Here is a 26,242-nt window from a genome sequence, read left to right as displayed (position 1 = left end):
TGTAAATTTCAGTACAGGTTAAACAGTGGGAATGCACTCCAGAGTAAGCACTGCCAATCAATAGCCTAAGAGTAATTCTTCAGTTCCCTTTGGCTTGGGTTGAGGGAAAGACTCCTACATCAGTTGCAGGCAGTCGGGGATGTTTATGGACAGGAATGCTAAGAACACAAACGAGTGTTGTGTGTTCAGCTTAGAAAGGCTGATGAACAGAACAGAAACAGAGACCACCCAAAAGTCAACACAGTTGGTTCTGAGAGTCAGTCACAGTCAGCAAAACAAGACACAGAACAAATGTTATTCAAACTTTACTGGGGATGAGACAGGGCTCAGTTGCTCACTCTGAGGACCAGGGCCAGCACACAGGAAGATCTGATCTCTCAGGCCTTTCTGGGGATTCTAGGGTCTGGTAACATTCCTCCAAGCAGCAAGGAGGAAGGGCTGGATGCAGGGCAGGGCAAAGGAATAGGAGCAGGAGACTGAAGGGCTTATAAGAAAAAATGGAGGAATCAGGAGTAGAAAGGAGTAGGAAACAATATTTGGTGGGGACACACTGCCTTGGCCAAGAGCAGAGCCAACAGGGTGGTCATGAATATTCCCAGAGGTCTGGGTTTTGCAGTCCTATTTTGGGTTCCAAAAGGCCAGCGATACATAGAATGGTTTGTAGATAAAGCGGCTGCTTTTCATGTAGTCAGATATCTTTTTCAGGCCCTGTAGGGGAGGAGAAGGCAGAAATTCAGAATCTGTGGCCCCACTGGGTGCACAGGTTTTACTCTAAAAACCCAAACATAGCACGAGCTGCCCAGGTGCCCAGCGCTGGTAAGGGAAAGCTTTGACTTCCACCAGTGAAGGAGAAACGGAACACAGAACACCGCTGCCAGCTGTGTGTCCATCTGCAGTTGTGGGACAGACATAGCGGGAGCTCCACAAAATCCTGCAGAACAGCATCTGCTCTGCCTTCAACAGCAGGGAGGCCGACACACACAGAGGTCAAGTGCTTCCCTCCAGCTCACAGGGCTGGAAAGACAGCGGTCTGTAACCCTGTCTGAACAGGAGGACCTCTGCATCTTCCCTGCACCTTCCATTCCAGCTCTCATGGCTCGCTCCCCAAGCAGGAAATCCCTCATCAGTCTCTGTTTACATAAACACTCCTCTCCCCCCGCCCCCCGCCCCCCCCCCCCCGCCTCTTTTCTTTTCTTTTCTTTCTTTCTTTCTTTCTTTCTTTCTTTCTTTCTTTCTTTTTTTTTTTTTTTACTAGCAGGCTCTTTCTTGCCTGTTATTCCACATGGAAGAAAGACCAAGAAAGGCAAAGGCACCAGTAACATGCCAGTGTAGTTTGGAAGAGAACAAAGACCTAGTAAGTACTTCAGCAAATCCTAACTTAAAGAGGTCAGGGATGGGTGAACCCGTAAGGAGAGAATGAGGTGACCTTGGTCACTCTCTTGAAGTAGAAAAATCTAAACCTGGCAGCAAAATGCATACTCAGTGTGTCCATCTATTGTCCCCAGCCCCACTAGAGAAGGACATCTTTCCAGCACACAGCCTACATAAGCTGTGAAGAATTCAAAGTGCCAGGCTGCCTGTACCCAAGTGACCAGGCTTCGCTGGCCTTGAACTGCAGCATTCCACATTCTCCCACTGTGCTGGACAGACAGTTCTTCCAGTCTCCAGAGCTGAGCAGCCTGGACCAGAGTGAAGCTCATGGACACTAACAAAACACATCGCTTGTTGGCAGTGAGGACAGAAAAAAAGATCCCATGCTAAGATTCCCAGTGGACTACAGCCTAGATGCCCCAAATCTCTAATAAAGTGGGGTTTGTGGCTATCACATGTACCTCATAGTCAGGGGCACCTGCCACTCTGCATTGCTGGTGGAGATGCATCCTTCCAAGTACCACGGAGATAAAAACAGTGCCACATATAGAGACACCAGAGAAGGTGAATAAAAATGACAGCAAAATTCCCTTTTACAGTAAAGCATCAAGCTGTTGCTGAGAAGAAAGATGAAGAGAAGGAAACGGGATACCTAAACACTGAACAATTCACGATAACAGCCTCCAACAGCAGCGACCTGTCCACGCAGCCTGGTACCAGCTGTAGCCCTGGATTCCAGGGCTTCCCCAGTCAGGGATCTGATCGGGCAGAGTTGGACAGGCCAGACATGCACACCGCATCTTGGCACCGCATGTCCTGCCGTATTTCCCACTGTGAACAGCATTTGCTATACACTGACATGTCCTGAAACGCCATAGGCCTCAAGGCTGGAAAATTCAGGCTCCATGGCAACCATGACTTTTTTCCTTTGGCATCAGGGAGATCTATCGTCCTCTGTCCTTGGAAGTTAGACACGCACACACACGGAAACAAACACATCCTCCTCCAATGGGCCTGGCTCCCTGAGAAAAGACAGTCTCTACTTTTAGCCTTCTTAACAGTGCAGTGGAGCTGATATTTCTACACAACATGTAGGTTGTGATAATAAATTTCACACAGCAGATCTAAGCACTCAACACAGTTCAGTGCTCAACAAATGCCAACTATTCTTCATTTCCATTCTAAGGAGTGGAAAGGTATGGTGGTGTGAAAGAAAATGGCCCCAAAAGGGAGTGGCACTATTAGGAAGTGTGGCCTTTTTGGAGCAGGTGTGGTCTTGTTGGAAATCTGAAGAGCGCTTTGATATCAGACATGGAGAGGCAGAGTTTTGAGTTTACCCAGATGGTTTTCGGTCTTGCTTTGGTCCAGTATTTCCTCACTATGCTCCCTTCCCTGTGTTTTGGAATGATAATATATATCCTCTGCCATTACACATTGGAAACATGTGATCTGTTTTCTGATTGTGGGACCCTCATCCCTTATTCTCAAAGGGGCAAGAAGAAATTTTCTAGCAGAATGTTTTCCCAGGAAGATAGTGGCCTTCCCCTCTCCCACCCAGGATATTCTGAGCACAAGGTCACTTAGCTCAGCCCAGCCAGCCACCTGGTACAGACTGATAAAGATGGCCTAACTCAAGAACAGTGGCCTTGCTCTCAAAACAAGGAAAAAGCTGACTTAACAGAATGGGAGGGAGCAAAAGTCCTTGCACCCGTGCCAAAGCATCTTCAAAGACTCTTTTTGTAGTTATGCCTTTAAAAGCTTACCCCACAGAGGAGATACAACTCCTCTCTACCTTGTTGTAACGGGGATGGAGATGAGTTCCAAACATGTTTGCATTGTGCTAATTAAACCTTGCTTATTACAGTCTAGGCCTCTCTGTTGGTCTCTCTCTGGGGGTCATGATCTGGGCACAACATGATTTTGATTTTATAGGGGATTACAGCTAAGAGATTGTATGCCTCTCAGAAAAGACTCTAAATTTTAGACTTTTAAATGAGGACTTTTGAAGTCAGACTGAAGGTATTTTTTTGCATTATGATATATGGCTACTAGCCTTTGGGGGCCAGGAAGTGAAAAGTAGCGGTTTGAAAAAAAAAATAGCTCCAAAAGGCAGTGGCACTTTTAGAAAGTGTGCCTGCTTGGAGTAGGTGAGGTGGTGTTGGAGGCAGTGTGTCACTGTGTGTGTAGGTTTTGAGGTTTTCTTTTGCTCAAGACACTGCCCAGTGTATCAGACCACTTCTGGCTGCCTTCAGATCAAGATGAGAATTACCAACTACTTCTTCAGCACAATGTCTGCATGAAGGCCACCGTACTCCCAGCCATTATGCCCCCCCGCCATGATGATACTGGTCTAAACCTCTAAAACTATAAGCCACTAACAAATGTTGTTCTTACAAGAGTTGCCATAGTCACAGTGTCTCTTCACAGCAATACAAATCCTAACTAAGACAAAAAGCATCCAGGAAAGAGGAAGGGAAATAGGACATCGAATGGGAAGCGAGATCAGAGCATCACCTCAAAGCGGGCCATGTAGTCGTTCAGGTTGGGGAAGGCATCCAGGGAGTGCGGCTCAAATATACGGTGCTGGTCAAGAATATCATAGAAGAGGAAATCCACATAGGTGATCTGCAGAAAGCCAAGGGTGAGTGCACTGGAATTTGATGCCTGGGAAGAACAATAACTCCTCCTTCCCTCCTCCTTCCCTCCTCCCTCCCTCTCTTTACCTTGTCCCCTGCACACCATGGCCGTTTGCCCAGAAACTCCGAATAGAGCTTCATCTTCTCAGGGATGGTCTTCAAGAACTCTGGCTTCTGCTTCTCCTGAGACAGAAAACAGCCATCACCATCCTTAGGCTCAGGCTCCCAGCAGGGAGCTTGGGCTCCCAGAACAGTGCAAGAGAAGAGCCACCTTCTCAACAACGGGCCAGGTCTGTGCCTGGGCTTCCAGTTAAGACATCACTATTTTATTGGTGGCAGAATTCACGTCAGAGGTGATGGAAAGTCAGACAGGAATTTCACTGTCCCTGAAATCAGTAGTTCAAACCAGGTGCTGTTTGACACCCAGGACCTCCTGAGTATCTTGCATATTCTGGCTCAGAGATCCAGTGGAACCACAGATACAAAGGCCATAAAGAGAAGACAGTTATACTAGGCTGGGGTTTGGGAGGTCATGAGAACAGATCACACGTGTGAGAAGCTTGCATCAGTGTTGAGCAGTGACCAATACTGAAAGGAAGAAGGTTAAACGGTCCTCCGGCTGACCCTGAGCAGACACTAGGAAGATGTTCTGACTTCTATTGATACCTAAGGCAGAACTATGGGGAGATGTGTGAGACCACTGTGCATATATGACCTACTTGCATCATTTGGGGAGTACACTGCTGCTTGTTGAGGGGGGGCTTATTGATGTTAAGGGTTTTTCTCAATCACTGTCCACCTTCTTTTTGGGGGGGGGGATATGGGGCCTCTCATTGAATCTAGAGCTCACAGACTGACTGGACTCATTGACCAGCAAACCCCCCAGAAATCCTCCTGTTTCTCCCCCAAACCACTATGATTATGATTTTATTACGGTTATGGTTTTTATGTGGTGCTAAGGATCCATAATAAGCCCTCATGATACACAGCAAGTAATTTTAACCGCTAGGCCATCCCCACATCCTCTAATTTATCCTGAAGGCTTTATGAACACTGGATAAGAGGACACATGGAACTGATTGAAGGACAGACAATGGCAGAGATTTATAACTACATAATGGACTTAGATCCACTGTTCACAGTGTCGATGTGCTATCTCGCTGGGTTGTGAGGGTCATTTTGCTGGTAAGAGAGGAGAGCTTGGAGAATCAGTAACAGTTCGTTCACTGAAGGAAGAGGCTGCAGGTCTGAATGCAAGCCTTTAAATCCTGCTGCCAACCCTGTCTGCTCCACCATGGGCAACTCACAAAGTCAGGGTTGTAACATAGCCTAATGAGCTCCATGCGGTGGTCCATGACCTGGTTCTCCACAATGTCGGCACGAATCCTCTCTTCCTCTGTCTCCCCACCTGCAGCACACACAGTACAGAGTCACCCTTAGCCTCTCACCCCAGTCCAGACAAGGAGATTGTCACCCATGCCCCACCCTGCAGCCAGCCCCACTCACACAGGTTGTGCTTGCGGGCAATGTAGCGCAGGATGGCGTTGCTCTGAGTGATCTTGTGGGACCCGTCAATTAAGTAGGGCAGCTGGAAAGAAAAGCAGGGACAGTGAGACAGGATGTAGGGGCTGGATGAAGATAGACAGGGGACCTGATATTCAGTGTGCCTGGCTCAGTGAGCCCTCTGTGAACACACTGTACACCAAATGGAAGAGCCGGGACACAGCCCATCACAGACACACTGCACAGCCACCAGGAATGGGAGCAGGAGAGCTGAAGCTCTGACCCCAAACCCCCTCAGCCAGGCAAGGAGATGAGGTGAGGACGCCACGCCTTCCCCAAACCTCCCTTCCCTGCACCTACATTGGGAAAGTCCAGGCCCAGCTTGAACTTGTCACTCAGCCATTGGCTCTGGTCACAATCAGGAGCTGTAATGAGGATGAGAAAAGCAGTCAGCCCAGCGCCCACCCTACTCCTGCTATTGGACCAGGAGCAAGAGCCACTGAGGTGGGCAGGTGGGGGTGTCTGCAACCTCCCACAGAGTCACTGCCCAAGATGGAGGAGAGGGATATAAACAGGTGATAATAAGAGGAGCCTGGACCCAATAGGACCCAATTCTGCATCCAGTCAGGTTATAAATAGAGATGGACCAGATGCTCCATTCTTGGCGATCTACATGAAAAGCCAAACTCAGTCCTCAAAGAGGTTTTTGAAAGCAACAGGCTCAAACTACAATGGTAGAAGGGCTGCAGGTCTGAGGAATAAGGGGCTAGGAGGCATGAGTTGGTGGGCATCACCGGGCAAGAGGGAAACAGGAGACTGACCAGGAAAGTGTCATTACCATCCCCCATTTTGTATTTCTTCTCCTCATAGTTTGAGTCTGTGTATTCCAGGAGCATGCGGATGGATTGTGTCAGCTGAGAGAGAAGATCAGAAACAGAGGTGAGAAATTGTGGGGGCCTTACTGTATGACTTCATCTTCTCCAATAGAGACCACACACTGCACAAATACAGCCACCATGCAATGTGCGTATACACGCACATGTGCACCCCTACACACACACACACACACACACACACACACACACACAGCCTCCCTAGCGTGTATGCTCCTGAGCTCTGAGAACTACAGGCAGAAGACTCTAGAGGGAGGAGGAGTGCTGAGGAGCCCCTCGCAGCTAGAAAGGCCCCGCTGTTACGAACTTCCTGCTTCACATCCCAGTCCCCTCGCTTACACCACGGACATTCCAGTATCCCAGGATCATAGGCATAGTGCTGGTGGTAGCCTTCTCAAACTAGCTTTAATAGGGTTGATCGGGGGCCTTTGGACAAACTGTGAGATCACGCAGACTCCCAAAGAGGAGGAGGAGGGACAAAGGAGCGGGTCCCGCCCCACTCTACACCAATCCCAATTCGGCATTCTCCTCCCTCCCTTGTGTGGCAGGAGCTACAGATTCTGACCCGGAAGGCAAGAAAGCCACATCCTATCTGAGAGAGAAAGGATTGAGACCCTTAGCAGCCTCTGCCCCAGATTCTGTTCTGTGTACCCTGAAGCAAAATCTGTTCTTCTGCTTCAAACCCTCTTAGCAACTGCCGCCATCGCCACCTGCTGGATGCTCCGGAAACTGGCACTTTCCCTGGAGACTGGCCAGATAACTAAAGAACAGGGATGTTTTCCTTTGCTTTGCAGAGCTCAGTTTTCAAACTCAGACTGTGGGAATCTATCATTCTGGGAGACTCTCGGCTTAAGGAGAAAAAGACGCGCCCCCAGCTTGAAACCTTAATCTAGTACATATCCTTGAAGAAAGGGCTCTGCCGGTTGGTTGCACCGCTACCAACTGTGCACACAGATTCCAGTGACAGGAACAGTTGGTGACCCGGAAACCACCCCAGGGCAGGGACAAACAGAAGAGTAAATGGTCTCTGTGTTTTCCTTTAGGAGATTTGGGAACTCAGTCCTCTTGGTCATCAATCATAAATTAACCAATGTTTAGGCTGTGTTTATGAATCCAAATTCAAGAACCAAACACAGAATCAGAAATCTGAGGGAAGACACAGCCATGGACAGCAGTCAGTTAACAGAACCAGCCCAGTGCAAAGGAGCAAAGAGCTCACAGGTGGGGGGTGATGGAGTGGGAGAGCATGGAGTGTTCCAAGAAGCTTGCTGTCAAGGGACAACAGGATGCTGTCCACTCAGGAGCCTGGAACACTCTGCACAGGACACTAGAAGTCCAAAGCTAGACCCTCATTTGTGCGGATCCCTGGGTTCTGGGCCTTGCCCAGGCTCCTGACACATGAGTTCTGAATAGGACAGGGTAGCTCAAATGGCCTTTCAAGTTACCCTAGGGTCTGTAAGGATCCTGGGGTAACCTTCATAAGGACAATGTCCTACCAACAGCAGGGTTCCACCTGTCTGCTTTCTCCCTCTCTAGCCAGAGGATTGCTTTTAGTGGACCAGAGGGTAACATCACTTTGTTTACAGACAGAATGGAGATTAAAATTGGTTTGCAAGTCAAAGGACAAGGCCATTGCTCTGCACGAAGTGCATTTTGGGATTAAGTCACCCTTTACTAGGTCCAGGATAAGAAGTCAACACATCCATGAAGGTTTGCCCTTGGGAGGGCGGGTGTGCAGTGAGGGCACAGGGGACAGTCAGAGGCTGGCTTCAGTCTGTGAAATTAGAGGCTTTGCGGGTCTCAGTGAGGATGCAGGCTCAGAGACCACATCCCTGGAGCTGGCAGTGCCCGTGGCAAATGCTGCTTTAACATTAGAACATGTCCACCTACGCACTTCAGGTTCCTGTGATACCCAGGCTCAGAAAATAACCTGAGGCCGTAAGGACAATGTCCAATGTCAAGGTTGTTCAGAAGACAATCTGATATGGGACAGAAGAAAAACAAAAATTAAAGGACTATTTTATTGCCACTAATTTGGTTTTATTTTGACTCTTTAAAATTTTTCTTAAGGTATAAATATTATCTCAAATTTATAAGATTAACATTTTAAGCTTTTTGTCATGATAGTAATGGTCATATAGAGTACTAATTCTAGAAAAAGGTTTCATTTACCTTCCTGTACATGATTTTTGGTTTGAGTCTCTATCAGTTTTCTGCAGTGAACCATGACCATATCTAACAGCAACCCATGAAGTCTCCAAAAGGAGGATCGGGCCCCACAACGACAATTCCTCCAGGACACCACTAAGTTGAAAAACACCACCTAAAGATCAGCTTTTGACTACAAACTGCTCAGAACAGTTTCAAGGTGGCTAGCTGAGATGATCCAGCCTCACGGACTGCTCTAGCCAGACACAAACCCTGCACTTTCCCATTACACAGAGACTGGACAACAAATGATACAGCTACCTCTCCCAGAATTTGACAATTAATCCAATCTTTTCTTTTCAGAATCCCCTAAAGATGCCTTTACTCCCAGATAGCAGGAAGTAAATTTAAGAACACAATGCCCACATTCCCAAGAGGTAGGGTGGGTAATTTTTGGTCATTCAGTGGATTTTGGATATTTGTTATTGTTTAAGGTGGTTAGTTACAAGTTGTTATTGGTAATGATCAGGAAAAAAAGCTGAACAAAGGAAATGAGTTTCAGGGTTCTTGTTTTGAAAAAGAAAGGAAAAAAGGGATAGACTGTATGAGTAGATTATTAACTCTACTCTGAAAAGAAAAAGGAGACACATATAAATAGGATAAGAAGGTAGAATATTGAATCTATTTTTAAACAAAAAAAACCTACTAGTTTTAAATATTTTACATCAATATAGATTTTTGTATATTGATACAAATTTAAGATTATTTTTGTTAGAACATGCCATATATACATTTCTAATCCTTTTCAAGGTATTATACCTATGCAACTCATTTAACAATGTAATGCAATTTTTAATTCTTAAAAGTTATTATTATCAACTATTTAGGATAATAGGAAAATGCAGGTTAGCAATTAGTCACCTATTACTTGTAGTCATATTAGGTATGTTTTTAAGGTTAGAGATATACTTTAGATAGACAGGTCATCCTCAAATACTTCAGAGACCTGCAGAATATAGCATTTAAGATGTTTTTTTTTTTTTAAAAAAAAAAAAAAGTACGTTCTTTTTTTTTTTTTATGACAATGAGACCTGCCTGCTTCTGCAGCACTCATCTACTTTGGAGAAAAAACTCCATATGGAGTATTGAAGAAACTCCATTCGGAGTTTACTTTTTCTGTGACCAAAGTTAGCCACTGGGCAAGAAAGTGTTCTTGTCTCAACTGCTGACTGTATGCTGTACAAATTGGACAAGCAGGACACAAAAGAAAGGACTGCCAAACTTTGTATGGACAAGGCAGGACAGCCCTTCAGAATACCCTGCTTCACAGGAAAGCCTATCACATATGCTAAGCCTATAGGCTGAATATGGATGCCCCAAAATTGGAGAGGAACCTTGGGTCACTGTCCAGGAAGCCAGCTATTTCTGTCATTTCTCACGTTTTTTTTTTTTGTTTTTTTTGGAAGTTGCTTGATTCTTACTTACTTACTTCCTGCTTACTCGGGTAATATTATTTCCTTCTCAGGTCTCTGATAGAGTTGAAGACTTTTTATAGTTATAGTCTTCCTTGTTACCAGATTCAGAAGCGAAATTCACTAAAGAGGTGTGACGTGTATAAGATTGGAAGACGTGAAAAGATAATTTTGGTAAAGCAAATTAGAATAGAAAGTGAATTAGGTAAACCTTTTGGACTTATCAAGATAGGATGGATATTGAATACTTCCTTTGAATTTGTCAATTGCTAGTGGACTAGATGTTGTTGATGTATTTATTGCCTATATATTATATATATAGTTATTGCACTTACTGTATACAGTTTTTCTTATTTTATAACTTCTTTAAATTTTAGACAAAAATGGGGAAATGTAGTGATATCTTGTTTGTACTCTAACAAATAAAAATTTGCCTGAAGATCAGAGGGTAGAGCTTGCCACTAATTAATCATAGAGGTCTGGAGGTCTGTACAGACAGACAGGAAATGATGTGGTTGGGTGGAGAGAGGAATATAAGGCAGGAGCAGACAGTCACTTGGCTGAAGAGTTAGCAAGATAAGAGTTAGCAAGATAAGAGTTGGCTATGGCTTGTTCCCTTCTCTCTCAGTTCTTTCAGTATTTGGGAGGCAGAGGTGGGTGGATCTCTGAGTTCAAGGCCAACCTGGTCTACAAAGTGAGTTCCAGGACAGCCAGGGCTACACTGTAGAACAAACAAACAAGAATAAAAGAATGAAGTGAAACTGCTGTGCTGGCCCCCAGGTGCCTGTGTAATTGAGACAGAGGTGAACATTGTTTACTGTTGTCACCAACAGATTAAATGATTCTACTGGAAGAGAGAAAGCTAATCTCTTACAAAGTACTAAACTAATTTTACCTTGAAGTAGTCACCCACACTACAAAACAAAAAAGAAAGAAAATGATCATGAACCCCTTGATATGCATGCTGGGAACTGAATTCAGGTCCTCTGGAAGAATATTTGCTTTTAACTTGCCCAAAATTTTAAAAATTTTGTGTGCCTGTCTGTGGGTATGTATATGTGAGTGTGGGAAGACACAAGAGGGCATTGCATCTTTCAGGGCTGGGGTTGCAAACACTTGTGAAGCAACCAACCTAGGTGCTGGGAACCAAACATGGGTCATCTGCAGGAACAGTCTGTGCTCTTAACTGCAGAGCAATTCCTCCAGACCTTCATGATGGAGCCTGCTCCAACACAGTCAGCCAGGATACCTGGAGGTGGAGGGGGGGCGCTAAGGCTTAGGAAATGTCAGATGAAAGAAGCTGAGACAGAAAACACAGGGTAGATTCGTGAGGTCTGTTGGTAAAAGACCAACCAGTCCAGAGTTTATTTCAGAGCCTGCTTACATGCGAAAGTAGTACAAAGCACCGCAGAGACAGTCAGTCAGTATCCAACCACAAGACCTTTCCTCTCCTTGAACAAGCAGTTTCTCCTTCTATCTGGATGTGCCCTCAGCTGGCATTCACCAGCCCGTGTCTTAATAGATAATGTGTTCTTTCTCATGGACAAAATGCTCTTTCCCATGAGCTCAATCAGAACTTTCTCATAGTCCTCAAGGATGCAGGCGGAGCAGGCAAGATTGACCTCAAATGACTTTTAAGTCAGAATTGACTCCAGATGGAAGCTGAGTCACATATGGGCTTCTACACCTTGATTATTTATTTTTATTGGTGTTAGGGATTGAACTCAGGGCCCTGCACATGCTAGGAATGTGCTCTGCCACTAAAGCACACACCAAGGTTTTCTGTGTGTGAGATTATGAAGTTTGCAAATCAAGGTAAACTTTCTTCCTTCTTTGCAATGTGGGCGCCTTTATTCCTTCTGCTTGCCTGGTTGCTGTGCCACAACTTTTAGTGCCGTGTTGAACAGAGACCATGAGAGTTATCATTGTTTGTCTTGGTTATGCGCTTTGGGGTAGGGGCTGGAGAGGTGACATAGTGGTTAAGAACAGTGGCTGCTCTTGCAAGAAGACCCAGGTTTGATTTCTAGGGCCCTCATGGCGGCTAACAACTGGCCACAGCTCCAGTTCCAGGGGATCTAGTGGCCTCTCTTGACCTTCTTGGGTACCAAGAACATGATGTGCACAAAAACATATGCAGGTAAAGCACCCATATGTATAATCTTTGAGGAAAAAAAAGTTCCCGTATTTTTGGTTTTTTTTTTGTTTGTTTGTTTTTCATGACAGGGTTTCTCTGTAGCTTTGGAGGTTGTCCTGGAACTAGCACTTGTAGACCAGGCTGGCCTCGAACTCACAGGGATCCACATGCCTCTCCCTCCTGAGTGCTGGGATTAAAGGCATGCGTTACCACCTCCTGGCAAGTTCCAGTTTTTACAGCTAATTATGGTGGAGGTTTCTTACATATGCTTTTATTATGTTGACACATCTAGTCGACTTAACACGAAAAACTCAAAACCTTTTCTACTAGGTTTTGAGTTTTTGAATCATGAGAGTTGTTGACTTTCACCTTCCTATATAGATCTGTTTAGAGACCTGGGACCTGAGGGTCTGATGAATGGAACAGACTACATACAGTCCACTGCTGCAGACAGCCTTCCGTCAATGCCAGTGTGCCTTTATCCAGAATGAAACAAAGACAGCGATGATCCAAGGAAGGGTGCCGGAGTACAAAAGAACATGATAAAAAGTGTACATAAATGCCAGTAATCACATACTAAATATTAAAAGAGCAGCCGTTTCCCAGAACATCCTCAGGACACACCAGTTTAAGCACCACTGCCTGGCACATTCTATAGATTATATCTGAGAAAGCAAGAAAGCAAGGCAGAGCCCATATGCAGATCCAGGGAAGACACTGCGGACAGCACTCAGCAATCCTTTCACCAGACTGGGTTCTGTAGCCATGTTCTGACATCCAACATCCAATAAGCAAGTCTTATACACGCAATGTAAATGTTTAACACAGGAGGCGTGCTCACATCCAAGAACAATCCAGGGAACACGATGCACCCGAGGTAAAGGCTCTGCCTTTTTTCCTGGAGCCCCACTCATAGCTCCCCAAGGCATTCTTCTCCACCCCTCAGTGTTTTGACCACGTTCCAACAAGAGTGGCCGTAGTTTACAAGATGCTACTTCTATATCTATAGAAGGACATATGATTTCTATCTTGCATTCCGTCACCATAACGTGTCCATCTGGCTTCCATTTGTTGAGCCATCTTTGCCAAGGACCACGATTGCCATCTCTCCCAAGAAGACACACAGATGGTAACGGCATGAGGGGGAGGCAATCAAGAGCACAGTGAACAGAGCTGGACAGAGCCGCCACCCCCACTAAACAAGCGTAGAGACTGGAGTGCCTGTGTACTGTTGGCAGGATAGAAAATGGTGTAAGAGTCAGGAGGGAGTTAAAAGAAGACCCTACCTCATGATCCCAATACTCCCACATCCAGGGATATGGCCATTCTTCTGTCTATTGCAGCACAACTAACCACAGCCCAAGTATGAAAAACAACCCAAGTGCTCATCAGTGGGTTGATGGATAAAGAAAACATGTTATATTTGTTTAGGATTAACAAAGAAATTCTTTACACAGAAAAAAACCTGTCTCAAAAAACAAAAAGAAAGAAAGAAAGAAAGAAAGAAAGAAAGAAAGAAAGGAAGAAGGAAGGAAGGAAGGAAAGAAAGAAAGAAAGAAAGAAAGAAAGAAAGAAAGAAAGAAATTATTTTTAAAAACCTTTATTTTATGTGTATTGGTGTGAAGGTGTCAGATCCTCTCCAATTGGAATTACAGACAGTTGTGAGCTGCCATATGGGTGCTGGGAATTGAACCCAGGTCTTCTGGAAGCAGCCAGTGTTCTTAAATGCTGAGTCACCTCTCCAGCCCAAGAAAGAAATTTTGCAACATACAGCAACATGGATAAATCAGGGAGGTGAAATTAATCATTCACAGGGAAACAGACATGGCATAGTTCCACTTCGCGGAGACGTCTAACAACGGCAAACATAGAGTAGTACAAAAATGGGGTCTGCCTGAGGTTAAGGGGGCAGACCATGTCAACTGCCACTGAGCGGCACAGCCCCTCTGCCACTCAGGGTGAACATGCTGTATGTATCTGCTGTAGGACATCGTGCGTGCAGTCAGCAGAACTAAACCGTGCACTTGAAGACTTATTTAAAGCTTTAAGCTAGCCATGGTGGCACACTGTAGAATTCTAGCAGAAAGAGGGAGACTCGGAGTCCAACCTGGGCTACCTACAGAGACCTTGTCTCAAACACAGAGACAGTAAGCTTTAGTATATCACTATTTTTTTTAAAAATTTACTTGTGAAAATCAACTCTAACCTGTCACAAAACTTCCATGCTAAAGGAATGGACTTAGGATCTGGATTTTGCATGCTAGATGACTTAGTTATTTTATACTGGGTTCCTAGAGCTTTTTTTTTTTTTTCATGGAATTGTTCCATTAATTCTCTGTGCTTTTATTTCACTCTTAAAACTTTTTTTTTTTGTTAGAGAGTCACCTGGAAAGCCCAGGCCTGACTTTATTTTCTTATATTTTAAAATGTTATGACAGAGGCTGGAGAGATGGACTAGGGTTAAGAGCATTGTGAAACCACCTCCCTATCACCTGCCATCTAGAACTGTTCTAAAAGGGCCTAGAAAAGTTTCCCTAGAGCCAACATACAAAGGATTTTATGAACCTCCAAAGTATTACTCTGTAGATTAGTATTGGTCAGATCAAAGGACATATTCCCTCCAAATCACCGAGCTATTGTATTGCAAATACTTTTTAAAGACTTATTTATTATTTTACAGGTATGTATGTGTGGACCACATATGTGCAAGTGCCAATGGCTGCCAGAAGGGGGCATCGAACAGGAGGTTGTGAGTTACCTGATGTAGATGCTGGAGACTGAACCCAGGTCCTCAGCCAGAGAACTAAGTGTTCTTCATTTCTGAGTTATCTTTCTAGCTGTCTTTGGGTTTCTACTGCTGTGAAGAGACACCATGACCATGGCAACTCTTAGAAAGGAAAACATTTAATTGGCTCACCCACAGTTCAGAGGTGGGTCCATTACCATCATGGTGGGACATGACTGCATGCGGGCTGACACAGTGCTGGAGAAGGAGCTGAGAGTCCTACATCTCGCAGGGAACAGTGGTCTCAAACACTGTGCATGCTTGAGCATATATGAGACCTCAGGGCCCACCTCCACTGTGACACACTTCCTCCCACAAGGCCATACCTACTCCAAGAAAGCCACACCTCCTAATAGAGCCATGCCTTTTGGAGGCCATTTTCTTCAAACCACCACACAGCCATCCATGGAAATCTTAGAATGAGGTTCCCAGGGACATTTCAAAAGATGCTAAGTCACAGCTTCTTCCCCCTCACCTCTTTGATAAAGATTAACATGAATTCAAGGTTCTTTCCTAACTATTAGGTCTTGTCTTCATTCCACTCTGAAACCCTCTAAAGTCTAAAGCATTATTTCTCCTAGCTTACTTCTCTGTGTCTGACCCTATATGTACCCTATACCTGTCACTTAAGAGACCATCACACTGGAGCACTGGACTGAGCCCCCAAGGTCTAAATGAGGAGCAGAAGGAGGGAGAACATGAACAAGAAAGGCAGGACCATGAGGAGTGCGTTCACCCACTGATACAAGGGGACTGATCTAATGAGAGTTCACCAAGGCCAGTTGGACTGGGTCTGAACGAGCATGTTATCCAACCAGATTCTCTGAATGTGGCCAGATTCTCCGAATGTGGCTGGCCCGGAGTCTTTCTGAAAAGCCATTGACAATGACACTGGGACTTGTTTCCTCTGCATATACTGGATTTTTGGGATCCAGTCTGTTTGGATACCCACCTTCCTGGACCTGGAGGGAGGGGGGAGGAACTTCCCACAGGACAGGAAACCCTGACTGTTCTTAGGGATGGAGAGGGAGGAGGAGAGGGAGTGGGGGGAGTGGGAGGGTGTTGGGAGGAGGGGCGGAAATGGAACTTTTATAAACTAATAAACTTTAAAAAAAAAAGAGAGAGAGAGACCGTCACACTTTCCTGCATTTCTCCCAGGTCACTCCGCAGTTCTGCAGCTGCTGACTTACTGACCCTCACCTGACCCTGACAACAAAAATCTCACAACTGTTTCTTTTAAATAACTTCAGAAGGAAAGTTCCCTTTAAGAGGCCCCTGGGCACTTACTTTCTCTCACATCATCGATTCCAATCTCCAGTCTCACAATACTTTATGCTCCTCCTGAGGTCATCATTATAAGCCTATCAACAAGGCCAATCAATTTTAATTTATATTGGGGCTACTCTGGCTGCCCCAGCTGTTTGCTTTACTCGGGGCTATCTGGACCTGTTTAGCAGGAACCATTTAATTCCATTCAATATGTCTGTCTTGCAAAGAGGTATTAAATAATCAAAAATAAAAACTTTTAAGAAGCAACAAGACCAAACAAAAACCCAATCCCCGAGCTTTGTCCATTGAGACACAAAGTGACCCACTCTTATGACAACAAAGATACTCACTCTTAAAGAGTGTCCCCTGGGCTCTATTAGCTCCCATGGGAGATGAGGCCCACCTCTTTTTCTGCACACTAACTTATTCTGATTCCAACCAGTCCTTAGAATGTTCTAGATAATTACACTATCATCTACCAAGAAATCAGGCTTATGTAAGGGTAACCAGAAACCCTCCAAAAATGAGGCAAGCACAGATAATTTGGCAGAAGTCGCAGGAGGAATAATGGCTTCTTTTCTATTATGGTCGACTTCCATGGTGAGACTGGAACAAAATACATACAGCAAAACTTTGCAGAAGGTAGATCTCTGAGCTTGAGGGCACCCTAGACTACATACTGAGTTCCAGCCTGGCCAGGGCTACATAGTGAAGCCTCAAAAAACAAACATCAAATAGTCAGAGACAGTGGGAGATGTGGAGAAACAGTTCGACCTTTGATAATAGGTAGGAAGCAAAAGATAAGGAAAGAAAGCAACCACTTAAATAATGTGGTGAACCAACATGCAGGACGCTTTCTTCTATAAATTGCCTTGGTCATGGTGCATTTCACACAGTAGAAAAGTGGCTAAGACAAGTGCATACTTTAAGATTATAGTGCCAGGTATGGGGGCACTTATCTTTTTTTTTTCGTTTGGTAGCACATATCTTTAACTTCAACACTCAGGAGGCAGAGGCAGACAGATTCTGTGAGTTTGAGGTCAGCCTGGTCTACAGAGTGAGTTCCAGGAGAAAAAGGACTATGTAGAGAGACCCTCTCTCTATCTAAAAACAAAAACAACAAACAAAAAACAAAAAACTGACCAAACAAACAACATCCTGATCATAGCTCAGCTCACAAACAAGCTAAGTAGGATTAAGTGACTTCAAGGTATATTGTTACCACTGACTGTGAGGCCCAGCAAAAGTCTCAGACTCTTAGAATATGAGATATTGCTATCGAATGCATTTCTACAGTACAGTCTTAACATTAGTAAGAATTTTAGGTATAGTCACCTGTCACTTTAGCACATTTTGGTTAAAGATGGACCCTATATACTTAGAAGCCCCATAGAATTCCAGTGGAGCTTAAAATTATTATTTGATGACCCTGCAGAAGTCTTAAAACCATAACAAAATGCAAGTGACTAAGTGATCCCTGCTGTACAAAAGGAGAGCCCACTTCCCCTGCCCTCCAGACACAGTCTGTACACATTCAAAAACCAGTGTTGTGAACAGTACACCCTGCTATGAACAGCAGCGATAGACTTCTCAGGCATCACTTTCTTGATTGCAATTGCTAGAAGCTAACCCTGAGCTCCTCACGCGCTGGTCCTGTGCACCCTCCGACTTTTCAGGAGCTGTTAGGTCTGTAAGAATAATCGGGTGGTCACAAAACAGAGGGACACGTGACTCGTTTTAAGTCCTTGAGTAATATAAGCAGACATCCTGACCATGAATGAACCTTCAAATTTTCATTTTCCCACTTTTTTTTAGACCAGAGGTTTGTGATAGAAATAATCTCTTTGAATTCACATGTACTTCTGAACAGAGACTGCTCTCTGCCAGGCGGAGAAACATCACATCTGGACAACTGTCCTCAGCACAACCTGCGGGGGTCTGCCTTGTTTGACAACAGGAATGAGGTGCCTAATCAACACTCCCGGATTGGGGACTCCCTTGTGGCCTGACCGTGCCACACACCCAGGGCAGCAAGGCAAGCAGCCAGAGCTGTCTGGCCACGTCAGCGGCTCAGCCAGTGCTCTGCTTCTGCGCACTGGGCGGGAGGAAGGGGGTGGGACTTCAGGCGAAATCCCAGATGCTTCCTGGTCTCTTGAAGGTGGAGCTCATTAACTTTGCATCCATAAGTAAACCCTAGAACTGGGTGTGTGTGGCAGGGCAAAATCTGTAGGGGCAGGACCACACCAGGCGCCAGCCCCGCCCAGCTATCATAGAGCAGGAGGGTAAAGTCAAAGGTGCTCATCCCGGAAGTGAGTGGACTCAATCCCTGGCACCAGCACCAGCACCATGCCTATGACACTGGGTTACTGGGACATCCGTGGGGTGAGTGCCCACCTGACGGTGAAAAGAATCGCGGGGCTAGCACAAGGGAAGCGTTGAGGGGGCGGGCCCTAGAGGAATTCCTTTGCTTGTCTGGCTCAGAATCCTGCACACATGGTTGCTGCTATGTGCGCCTGTGTGTACTTACTTGGCGGGAGGTGAGGTCACATGGAAATCCCAGGGCCCATTTCCTGACCTATCTCTGCAGCTGGCTCATGCTATTCGCCTGCTCCTGGAATACACAGACTCAAGCTATGAGGAGAAGAGATACCTCATGGGTGGCGGTAATGACATTCTTCTGGTCAAACGTCTTCCCTACCCCTGTCCATTGGTGCTTATCAACCCGTTTCAGACCTAATTACATGACAGGGCTCCTCCATGTGGACTTAGAATCTGCCTCTTCCAGAAACCTCCAGAGGGTGGGCTTGATCTTTCAATACGGAACCCTGGAGGTCCCCCCACTGCTGTTAAAATTAAATCACATTCCTCATGAAGACTTGACCGAACCGTTTGTAAGTTTTAGAGATTTAGGCCCATAGCCCCAAGCACTCTTCATCCCTGGAACCTTATGTTGTGAGATTCAGCGTGTGAGGTTGCAATTTCCTGCTTTAGGGGGTTGGTCCCTGGAATAGGCATATTGGACACTAGGCTGATTTCTTTTTATGTAACCTTATCAACCACAGCTCCTGACTATGATAGAAGCCAATGGCTGAGTGAGAAGTTCAAGCTGGGCCTGGACTTTCCCAATGTAGGTGCAGGGAAGGGGAGGTTTGAGGAGGGTCTGGGATTCCCACCTCATCTCCTCACCTCTCCAAGGCAGTTTGGAGTCAATGGTTTTGCTCTCCTCCTCCCGTTCCTGGTGGCTGCACAGTGTGTCTGTGATGGGCTGTGATCCAACTCTTCCATTCAGTGTGCAGTGTATTCGTGGAGGACTTCCCATGCTAACCACGCTGAATGCCAGGTCACATGGCCACATGTCTGTCCTAACCCAGGGAAGTGAGGCTGGGACCTCATATCCCATCTGACCATCCCTGCTTGTCTTTCCAGCTGCCCTACTTAATTGACGGGCCCCACAAGATCACCCAGAGCAACGCTATCCTGCGCTACATTGCCCGCAAGCACAACCTGTGTGAGTGGGGCTGGCTGCAGGGTGGGGCATGGAGGACAATCTCTTTGACTGAACTGGGGTGAGATGCTAAGGTGAGTCTGTGCTGTGTGTACTGCAGGTGGAGAGACAGAGGAAGAAAAGATTCGTGTGGACATTTTGGTGAACCAGGTTACGGATGTCTCCAACGAGCTGGCTAGAATCTGTTACAGCCCAGACTTTGTGAGTCTCATCCTGCTCCCATGCTGGGCTGGACCAGGCAGTGTTAGGGTCAGGAGTCAGCTCTTTCAGATTCCCACCGGCACAGGTCTTATTTACCTTTTGATTTTCTTAGCCACTTACCCCCCAGGATGTGTTCTGTGTTATCACCAGCAGTCCTCAGAACACTGAACTATCAAATGAACATGCTTACTTAGGCTCTACATGTCTTAGTCCAGACTTCCCAGAGCAGACAATAACTTCCTCAATAATAGGTCTTCTGTACCCCAACACAGGTAGGTTTCCCTGCCAACACAGTAAGCCAGATCAAGCTGAATTGAAAAAGTCCTAGAATAGGTTTGTTTGAGCAAAGCAACTCCTGGGTGGGTTCTCCAGTCCAGCGACTGAGGTCAGAGGAGTCATGTGCCAAAAATAAAGCAAGGAGATTATATAGATTATAGGTGCTGGGTGATGATGTATCCACCACTAGCTGGGTTTGTGCCAAAAAATGGTCAAGAGCTGAATGCTTAGACAGGGATTTGGGCTGCTGGCAGCAACAGGAGAGGAAGCTGCAATAGTCACCAGAAATGTGGATGGAACTGGGCTTTTTTGCACCTTTTTTTTTTAATTCAGAGACTCTGGGCAGGGCTTGGAGAGAGAGAGAGAAAGAAAGGGGGGGGGGAATGGGCTTCCTCATCATTCAGGCCAAGCTGGAGGATACAACCAAACCCTAGATAGTGATGTCATGTTTCCCAAGTTTTCTGCACCTGTGCCCTCTGCTTAGGCCCTCACCAGGTAGTTCATATCATTGCTGTCCATGAAATACAAGTACACTCAATGGATCAGAAAAGGTAGTCCAGGATGAGGACTCAGGAAATCCTTCCCAGCCTCTCCAAGTGCCTCCTTCACACCCACGGGAGGCAGCGTGTTTTCCTATAGGTGACCCAGAAAGAGCCTGAAGGTCTTTCTTTCCTTTCCTTCAGCCTCAAATCCTCTCAGTTTATGGGGGAAACTCAAGTATATTTCATTTTTCTGGAACCTATTATATGGAACCCCCATCTTCTCCAAGTACTTTCAGTTCTTGCTTTTGGTGTTGCCTGCCCTAGTGCCTGCCAGTGATCCGGCACTCATGGGTTTAGGCATCAGCAATGAGGATGTCCCATTGTGGACAGTCTTTTTCTTCTCTGGCTTTTCAGTTGCATTTGAAGGGTGATGATGCAATCTAGGAAATAAGTGTTGATATGTGAAATCAAAGCCTGGACTCCCTCTTAGTGGAGATGGCTTCCCACCGCTGGCCGTGTAGGACCATGCATGGTACTGCTGACCTGGTCACTCTGCCAGGGAACTCTGTGGTGATAGCTGCTTCTGCTTCAGGAGAAACTGAAGGGAGAATACTTGGAGCAGCTCCCAGGGATGATGAAGCTCTTCTCACAGTTCCTGGGGAAGCAGACATGGTTTGTCGGTGAAAAGGTAAAAGAGAAGAAGTTGGGGGTTGTCATTTTTTTCGGGGGCACAGAATTTCATGCCCCCTAGTTCTTGGCCTTTTGCAGATAACTTTTGTGGATTTCCTTGCTTATGATATCCTGGACATACACCGTATATTTGAACCCAAGTGCCTGGACGCATTCCCAAACCTGAAGGACTTCGTGGCCCGCTTTGAGGTGATGCCCTGATCCTCCTTCCTCTTGGCTGTCAACTTTTCCCTACTGTTTTCTTGGGCTTGGAGATGAAGAGAAGAGCAGGCAGCATGTTCAGCGCTCGCTTCCTCCCAGAGTCTGCGCTCAGCACCTGCTGTCTGTTGATCAGGTTCATCAGTACAGCGTTCCTCCAGGGTCGGGGAAGGTGTCTGTCCCACTGCTCAGATCAGGAAATGTGAAACTCTCGAGGATTCCTTACCCGCTCAAGATTTCAGCAGCAGTAGAACTGGGCTGGGGTTGCTGTTGGCTTCCTGCTCCTCAGGGCAGCCGGTGGCGACTGCAGCCTGGGTTATGAGAGGTGCCAGGATGTAAAGGATACTTTTGCTTGGTCTGCAGAATGCTTTGCTGAGACCTTGTGGGGCTCCTATTAGAGAATTTAATCCTGATGTATGTGTCATGGGCTCTCCTCCCTCACACCTTTCATTTTTTTCCTATTGAGTGTCCAGCTGTTCCTTTTGTGAGATACACCTTTTGTTAGTATTCACCACATACTAATTGTTCTGTTTCCTGATTTCTGTGTGAGGCATATGTTATGCCCAGTAAGAAAGGAAAAGGTGGTTCTTAGACCCACCTGGGGACCAAGTGTATCAAATAATATCAGGCAAAACAGAAAGGGAGGTGTGTGTGTGTGTGTGTGTGTGTGTGTGTGTGTGTGTGTTACCACCTGGGTGCTGGGGATCCTTGTTTCGCTGGAGACTACTTGTTTGATATCCACGCCATCTTCTGTATTAGAATTTGGGGGTTGGAGTCCTAGGTCCAATGGGCTTTTCAGTCTGGAACTCATTCCTTACCAAGTGAGGTGATTTCTCAGCCAGTTCTCATCATTTGGTCTGAACTGGGTGACTCTGAGAAGGAAGAGGCCGGGGAGAGTTGAAGGCTGCAGCTTTAGGCTAAATGTGAACTTGGCCTCTTGATCATAGGCAGCTCCGGACATCTGAACTCTAGAGATTTCTGGAGGCTTGCTCTCTTGCTAGAGGGCCAGTAGCACATGTAACTGTTATTGAGCCTGGCCCCTTTATCAGGACTGGAGACAGGATTGGTTGAGGCTTAGTACCAGGTGCATAAGTTGGCTTTCTCCTTAGCGAATGATTAGGGCAAGCCTAGCTTTTCTTTTCTGGTCTACTATAATCTATAACCTTTGACCCCAGTTTTACCAAGTCACTGGATAAGATAGGGGTTGTCTGCCAGCCATGCCCCTTTCTGTCCAGATTCCTATTCAGGAAATGTGGAGTTTATGTGTGCAAGAGGAGCATGTCTGAATAGATGGGGTGATAAGGCCTCTTAGTGAGGGCAGGAAGGGAATGCCAGGAGTGAGTACATCATTGGAGAGACAGAAGCCAGGCTGATCCCAAATGTGTGCTAAATTACTAACAGTATGAGGAAGAGGAAGTTGATTGCCCTCTCTGGCCCTGAGCAAACATAAATCTTGGTTTTCTTTTTCTTTTCTAACTCTCAGGGACTGAAGAACATCTCTGCCTACATGAAGAGTAGCCGCTTCATCTCAAGACCTCTGTATTCAAGATGGGCCACGTGGGGGAACAAGTAGGGTCTTGACAGGGCAGGAGGCGATGTGGGAGTCCCCTCTGTGTACTGTGATTATCATTAATAAATAAAGAAACTGCTTTGGACCTATAGCAAGGCAGAACTTAGGTAGGTAGGAAAAGCTACGGTGAATGCTGGGAGAAAAAAGGGCGGAGTCAAAGAGATGCCAGGGAGCCTCTGCCAGAGTCAGACATGCCGAAACTTTGCCAGTAAGCCACTGTCACATAGCAATATACAGATTAATAGAAATGGGATAAATTAATATAAGAGTTAGCCAATAGGAAGGTAGAGCTAATGAGCCAAGCAGTGATTTAATTAATACAGTTTCCGTGTGATTATTTTGGGTCTAAGCTAGCCAGGTGGCCAGGAACTAACAAGCAGCTCATCCTCCAAAAAGGAGGTGGGAATGAGGGACTTAGGGCTCTGACAACAGTTGAACTTCCTGTAGCCCTGGCATTTCCTTCTTTCTGTCCCCTTGCTGACCCCAGAATGTCTTGGGTCCTCTTTTCTTTCACCCAGTCTCGGCCCTTTCAAGCCCTTTAAAGCCTGGGTCTTAAGTTTTATTCAGCAAAGTGCCCTTCTAGTGTGGCTGTCTGCACCCACTTGACAGACTGTCTTGCCTATCAGTTGTGATGTCATGAGAGTTGCAACTCTTCCCTCAGAGCTCAGCCTGGGCTTCCTAGGGTGCTAGTAGTCTAGAGATGCTTGATGTCTGAGGTCTCTGCTGGGCTATGTTGGGTACCACTGTTAGGCCTGATCCACCCTGGCCCTGGGTTGCACTGCCAGCTTTTCCTGCTGCCTCCATAGACTGCCTCTCGACCTGGCAGAGTTTGCAGGGACTCTGGTTGGATAAGCAGGGGTTGGACTTCCTGAGGCCATCTGAGAGCCTCTCAACAAGCAGCTGCAGGAGGCTCTGTGGAGCTCAAAGGGAGCCTTTTGGGACTTGGGATCGCCTGTACTCTAGCACTACTTGGGCTTCATACAGGTTTCAGAGGTGAGGACCCAGGCTGGGGGGAGTATCCAGCAGTAAGCTGCAATCCTCTCTGCCCCCCCATTAGTATGTCACAATAATATCTATGTGTCACCAGGATCCTGTCCCCTCTGTCCCTGATGCCTCTGGAGTTTCCTGTCTGGGTCACCAGGGATGGGGACCAACCTGATTAATCCCACCTCTCTGTGAGCCCCTGGGAAATAAATTTCTTCATGCTTTCATAATTTCAGGTGTCTTTTCATACCATTTATATGAGCATTCTTTGGATAGGCATAGAACTGTAGCATGTACAATTTGGTTTCAGATGTGCCCCAGCACGTCTCCCCCAGAAATGAGTGTTTCTGATAAGAAGAATCCAGTCCTTCTGACTAGGAGTCATTTGTACATGCTCTACTTGGACAATCCAGATGACCCCCTTTGTCTTGAGATCTCCATATCATAGTGTTTGTAGGGATCCATACCCGGTCTGGTTCTTCTTCACCCCCTTTTGCAAACTTTCCTAGCTGTGGCTTCTCCCACTCAGATCTCAAATGAAGTTTCTCTGGGCTGACAGTGCCTCCTCCAAGAGCCAAAGGCCGCTGAACAAACTCGCACCAGTCATGAGCAACCCTCTTTTTGAGTTGCTGGTCAGGGCTGTCCAAGAGACTGTCAGAACATTACAGGCTATAACACTGGCATTGGTTGCCCTCTCCTATTGCTGAAGATACTACGCACGTCAGACACAGGGCCCAGAGGCCCTCAGATGGATCTGATTAAAACCAATCCTCCCTGAGGATTCCCTTTTATGGTGGCAGAAGGTCCCATGTAAGCTACCAAAGGAGGGAGATGACCAGTAGCCTTCAGGTATGATGCCTGTGAACCAAAACACGACCGTCATTTATGGCAACCCTTAGGGTGCAGTAGTTGCATACATACCTTGATGGTAACCAACAGTGTTCTCATTGGACTGAAGGCCTGCTCGACAAGACGAAAAGCATGCCTGGAAAAGGAAACCTAGTCTGTTGCCTTTGACTAGGGAAGTCATGGCTATAGGAGGAGGACTTACCCCTGCCTCTTTACCAAATTGTTCAGTGCTGGTGGATGTCACGGTTCTCCAAAGTGATTGTCCCATCAGCACCAAAGGATAGTATTGCTAGTTAGCAAAGATTTGTTTAAAAAAAAAAACTATCAGAAACTCATCTCCAAAAATGACTTAAGCCTTACAGAGGCATTTCCCCAAAGTGGGCATCCAGTCACTTAGCCTGTGGAACCATGACTACTATTAGTTAACAGAACAGTGACTAACCTGCAAGATTCTAGCGTATTCCCTGAAGAGTGGCTCACATCCAATGGGTGAGGACAGTTGGTGAATTTGTGCAATAATTGGAACTTGTGTCAGATTTGTGACTCACCAATTCTTCATCTGCATGATGTTCTCCTGAAGGGATTTAAAATCACACCTAGAATGAGCTTCAGGAGACTCCAAGTTCTCCCGCAGCAGAGCGAGCCCTCTCGGTGGCAGCGAAACGAGTTGTTCAGTTTGCAGGCAGGTGTTTGCCTCATTGCAGACTCTCGTTTGACTTTTATAGATACTTACTTCTTTGTTCAGGTGAGATTAATATAATCTTAGAACACTCTGTCTAGTCACCTTCATGCCTTAGATATGTGGATTTCCATAACCTAAAAGCTTCTAGCCAGGATTATTATCATCTCTTACCTAACTGTTCTCTGGAACATTTTAATTGTATAATTCAACAAGTACCTAATACCTCTTACAAGTCAAATGAACCCATAATTCCTATCTATGTTTAGTCATATGGCTTGGTACCTTTCCTCAGGAAGGCATTCTCATCTTGCTTCCTCTGCTTCTGGGTAAGGACTGTGTCACTGCTTTTCCTCTCCCCAGAATTCTCCTAGTCTAGTTGCCCCATCTATTCTTCCTATCTATCTACCGGCTAATCAGTGTCTTATTATAAACCAATACTGGTGACAAATCTTTCCAGTACAAAGCATTATCCCACAGCAGTAGACCATGCTGACTCAACCTCACCAAGACCCTCCTGCCTCTGTCTCTGAAGCACCAGGATTGAAGACTTGCACCTCCATGGACAAGGCTTTATTGTTGCTTCTCCATTCTAAC

The 26,242-nt window shown here is 46.0% G+C and overlaps 2 protein-coding genes across 2 annotated transcripts; one reads left to right on the top strand and one right to left on the bottom strand.

Moving 5' to 3' along the window:
* Positions 1–292: 292 nt before the first annotated feature.
* Positions 293–6,900, bottom strand: LOC125406455 (glutathione S-transferase Mu 1-like). Its single transcript, XM_048443477.2, has 8 exons — positions 6,743–6,900; positions 6,349–6,424; positions 5,871–5,935; positions 5,514–5,595; positions 5,315–5,415; positions 4,095–4,190; positions 3,886–3,996; positions 293–708 (listed from the first exon to the last, which is right to left on the bottom strand). The coding sequence occupies exons 1-8, from the start codon at positions 6,776–6,778 to the stop codon at positions 619–621; spliced, it is 657 nt and encodes a 218-aa protein (XP_048299434.1). The 5' UTR covers positions 6,779–6,900; the 3' UTR covers positions 293–618.
* An 11,445-nt stretch (positions 6,901–18,345) lies between these two features.
* Positions 18,346–23,451, top strand: LOC148119380 (glutathione S-transferase Mu 4-like). The gene is made up of 8 exons (XM_087897639.1): positions 18,346–18,593; positions 18,799–18,874; positions 19,274–19,338; positions 19,638–19,719; positions 19,817–19,917; positions 21,268–21,363; positions 21,444–21,554; positions 23,047–23,451. Exons 1-8 carry the CDS (start codon positions 18,558–18,560, stop codon positions 23,134–23,136), a joined length of 657 nt encoding a protein of 218 aa, XP_087753765.1. The 5' UTR covers positions 18,346–18,557; the 3' UTR covers positions 23,137–23,451.
* The last annotated feature ends 2,791 nt before the right edge of the window (positions 23,452–26,242 follow it).

This window comes from Myodes glareolus, chromosome 17 (genome assembly GCF_982192425.1).
Source record: "Myodes glareolus chromosome 17, mMyoGla1.1, whole genome shotgun sequence".
NCBI classification, from domain to species: Eukaryota; Metazoa; Chordata; class Mammalia; order Rodentia; family Cricetidae; genus Myodes; species Myodes glareolus.
This window is presented reverse-complemented; position numbering and strand designations above follow the sequence as displayed.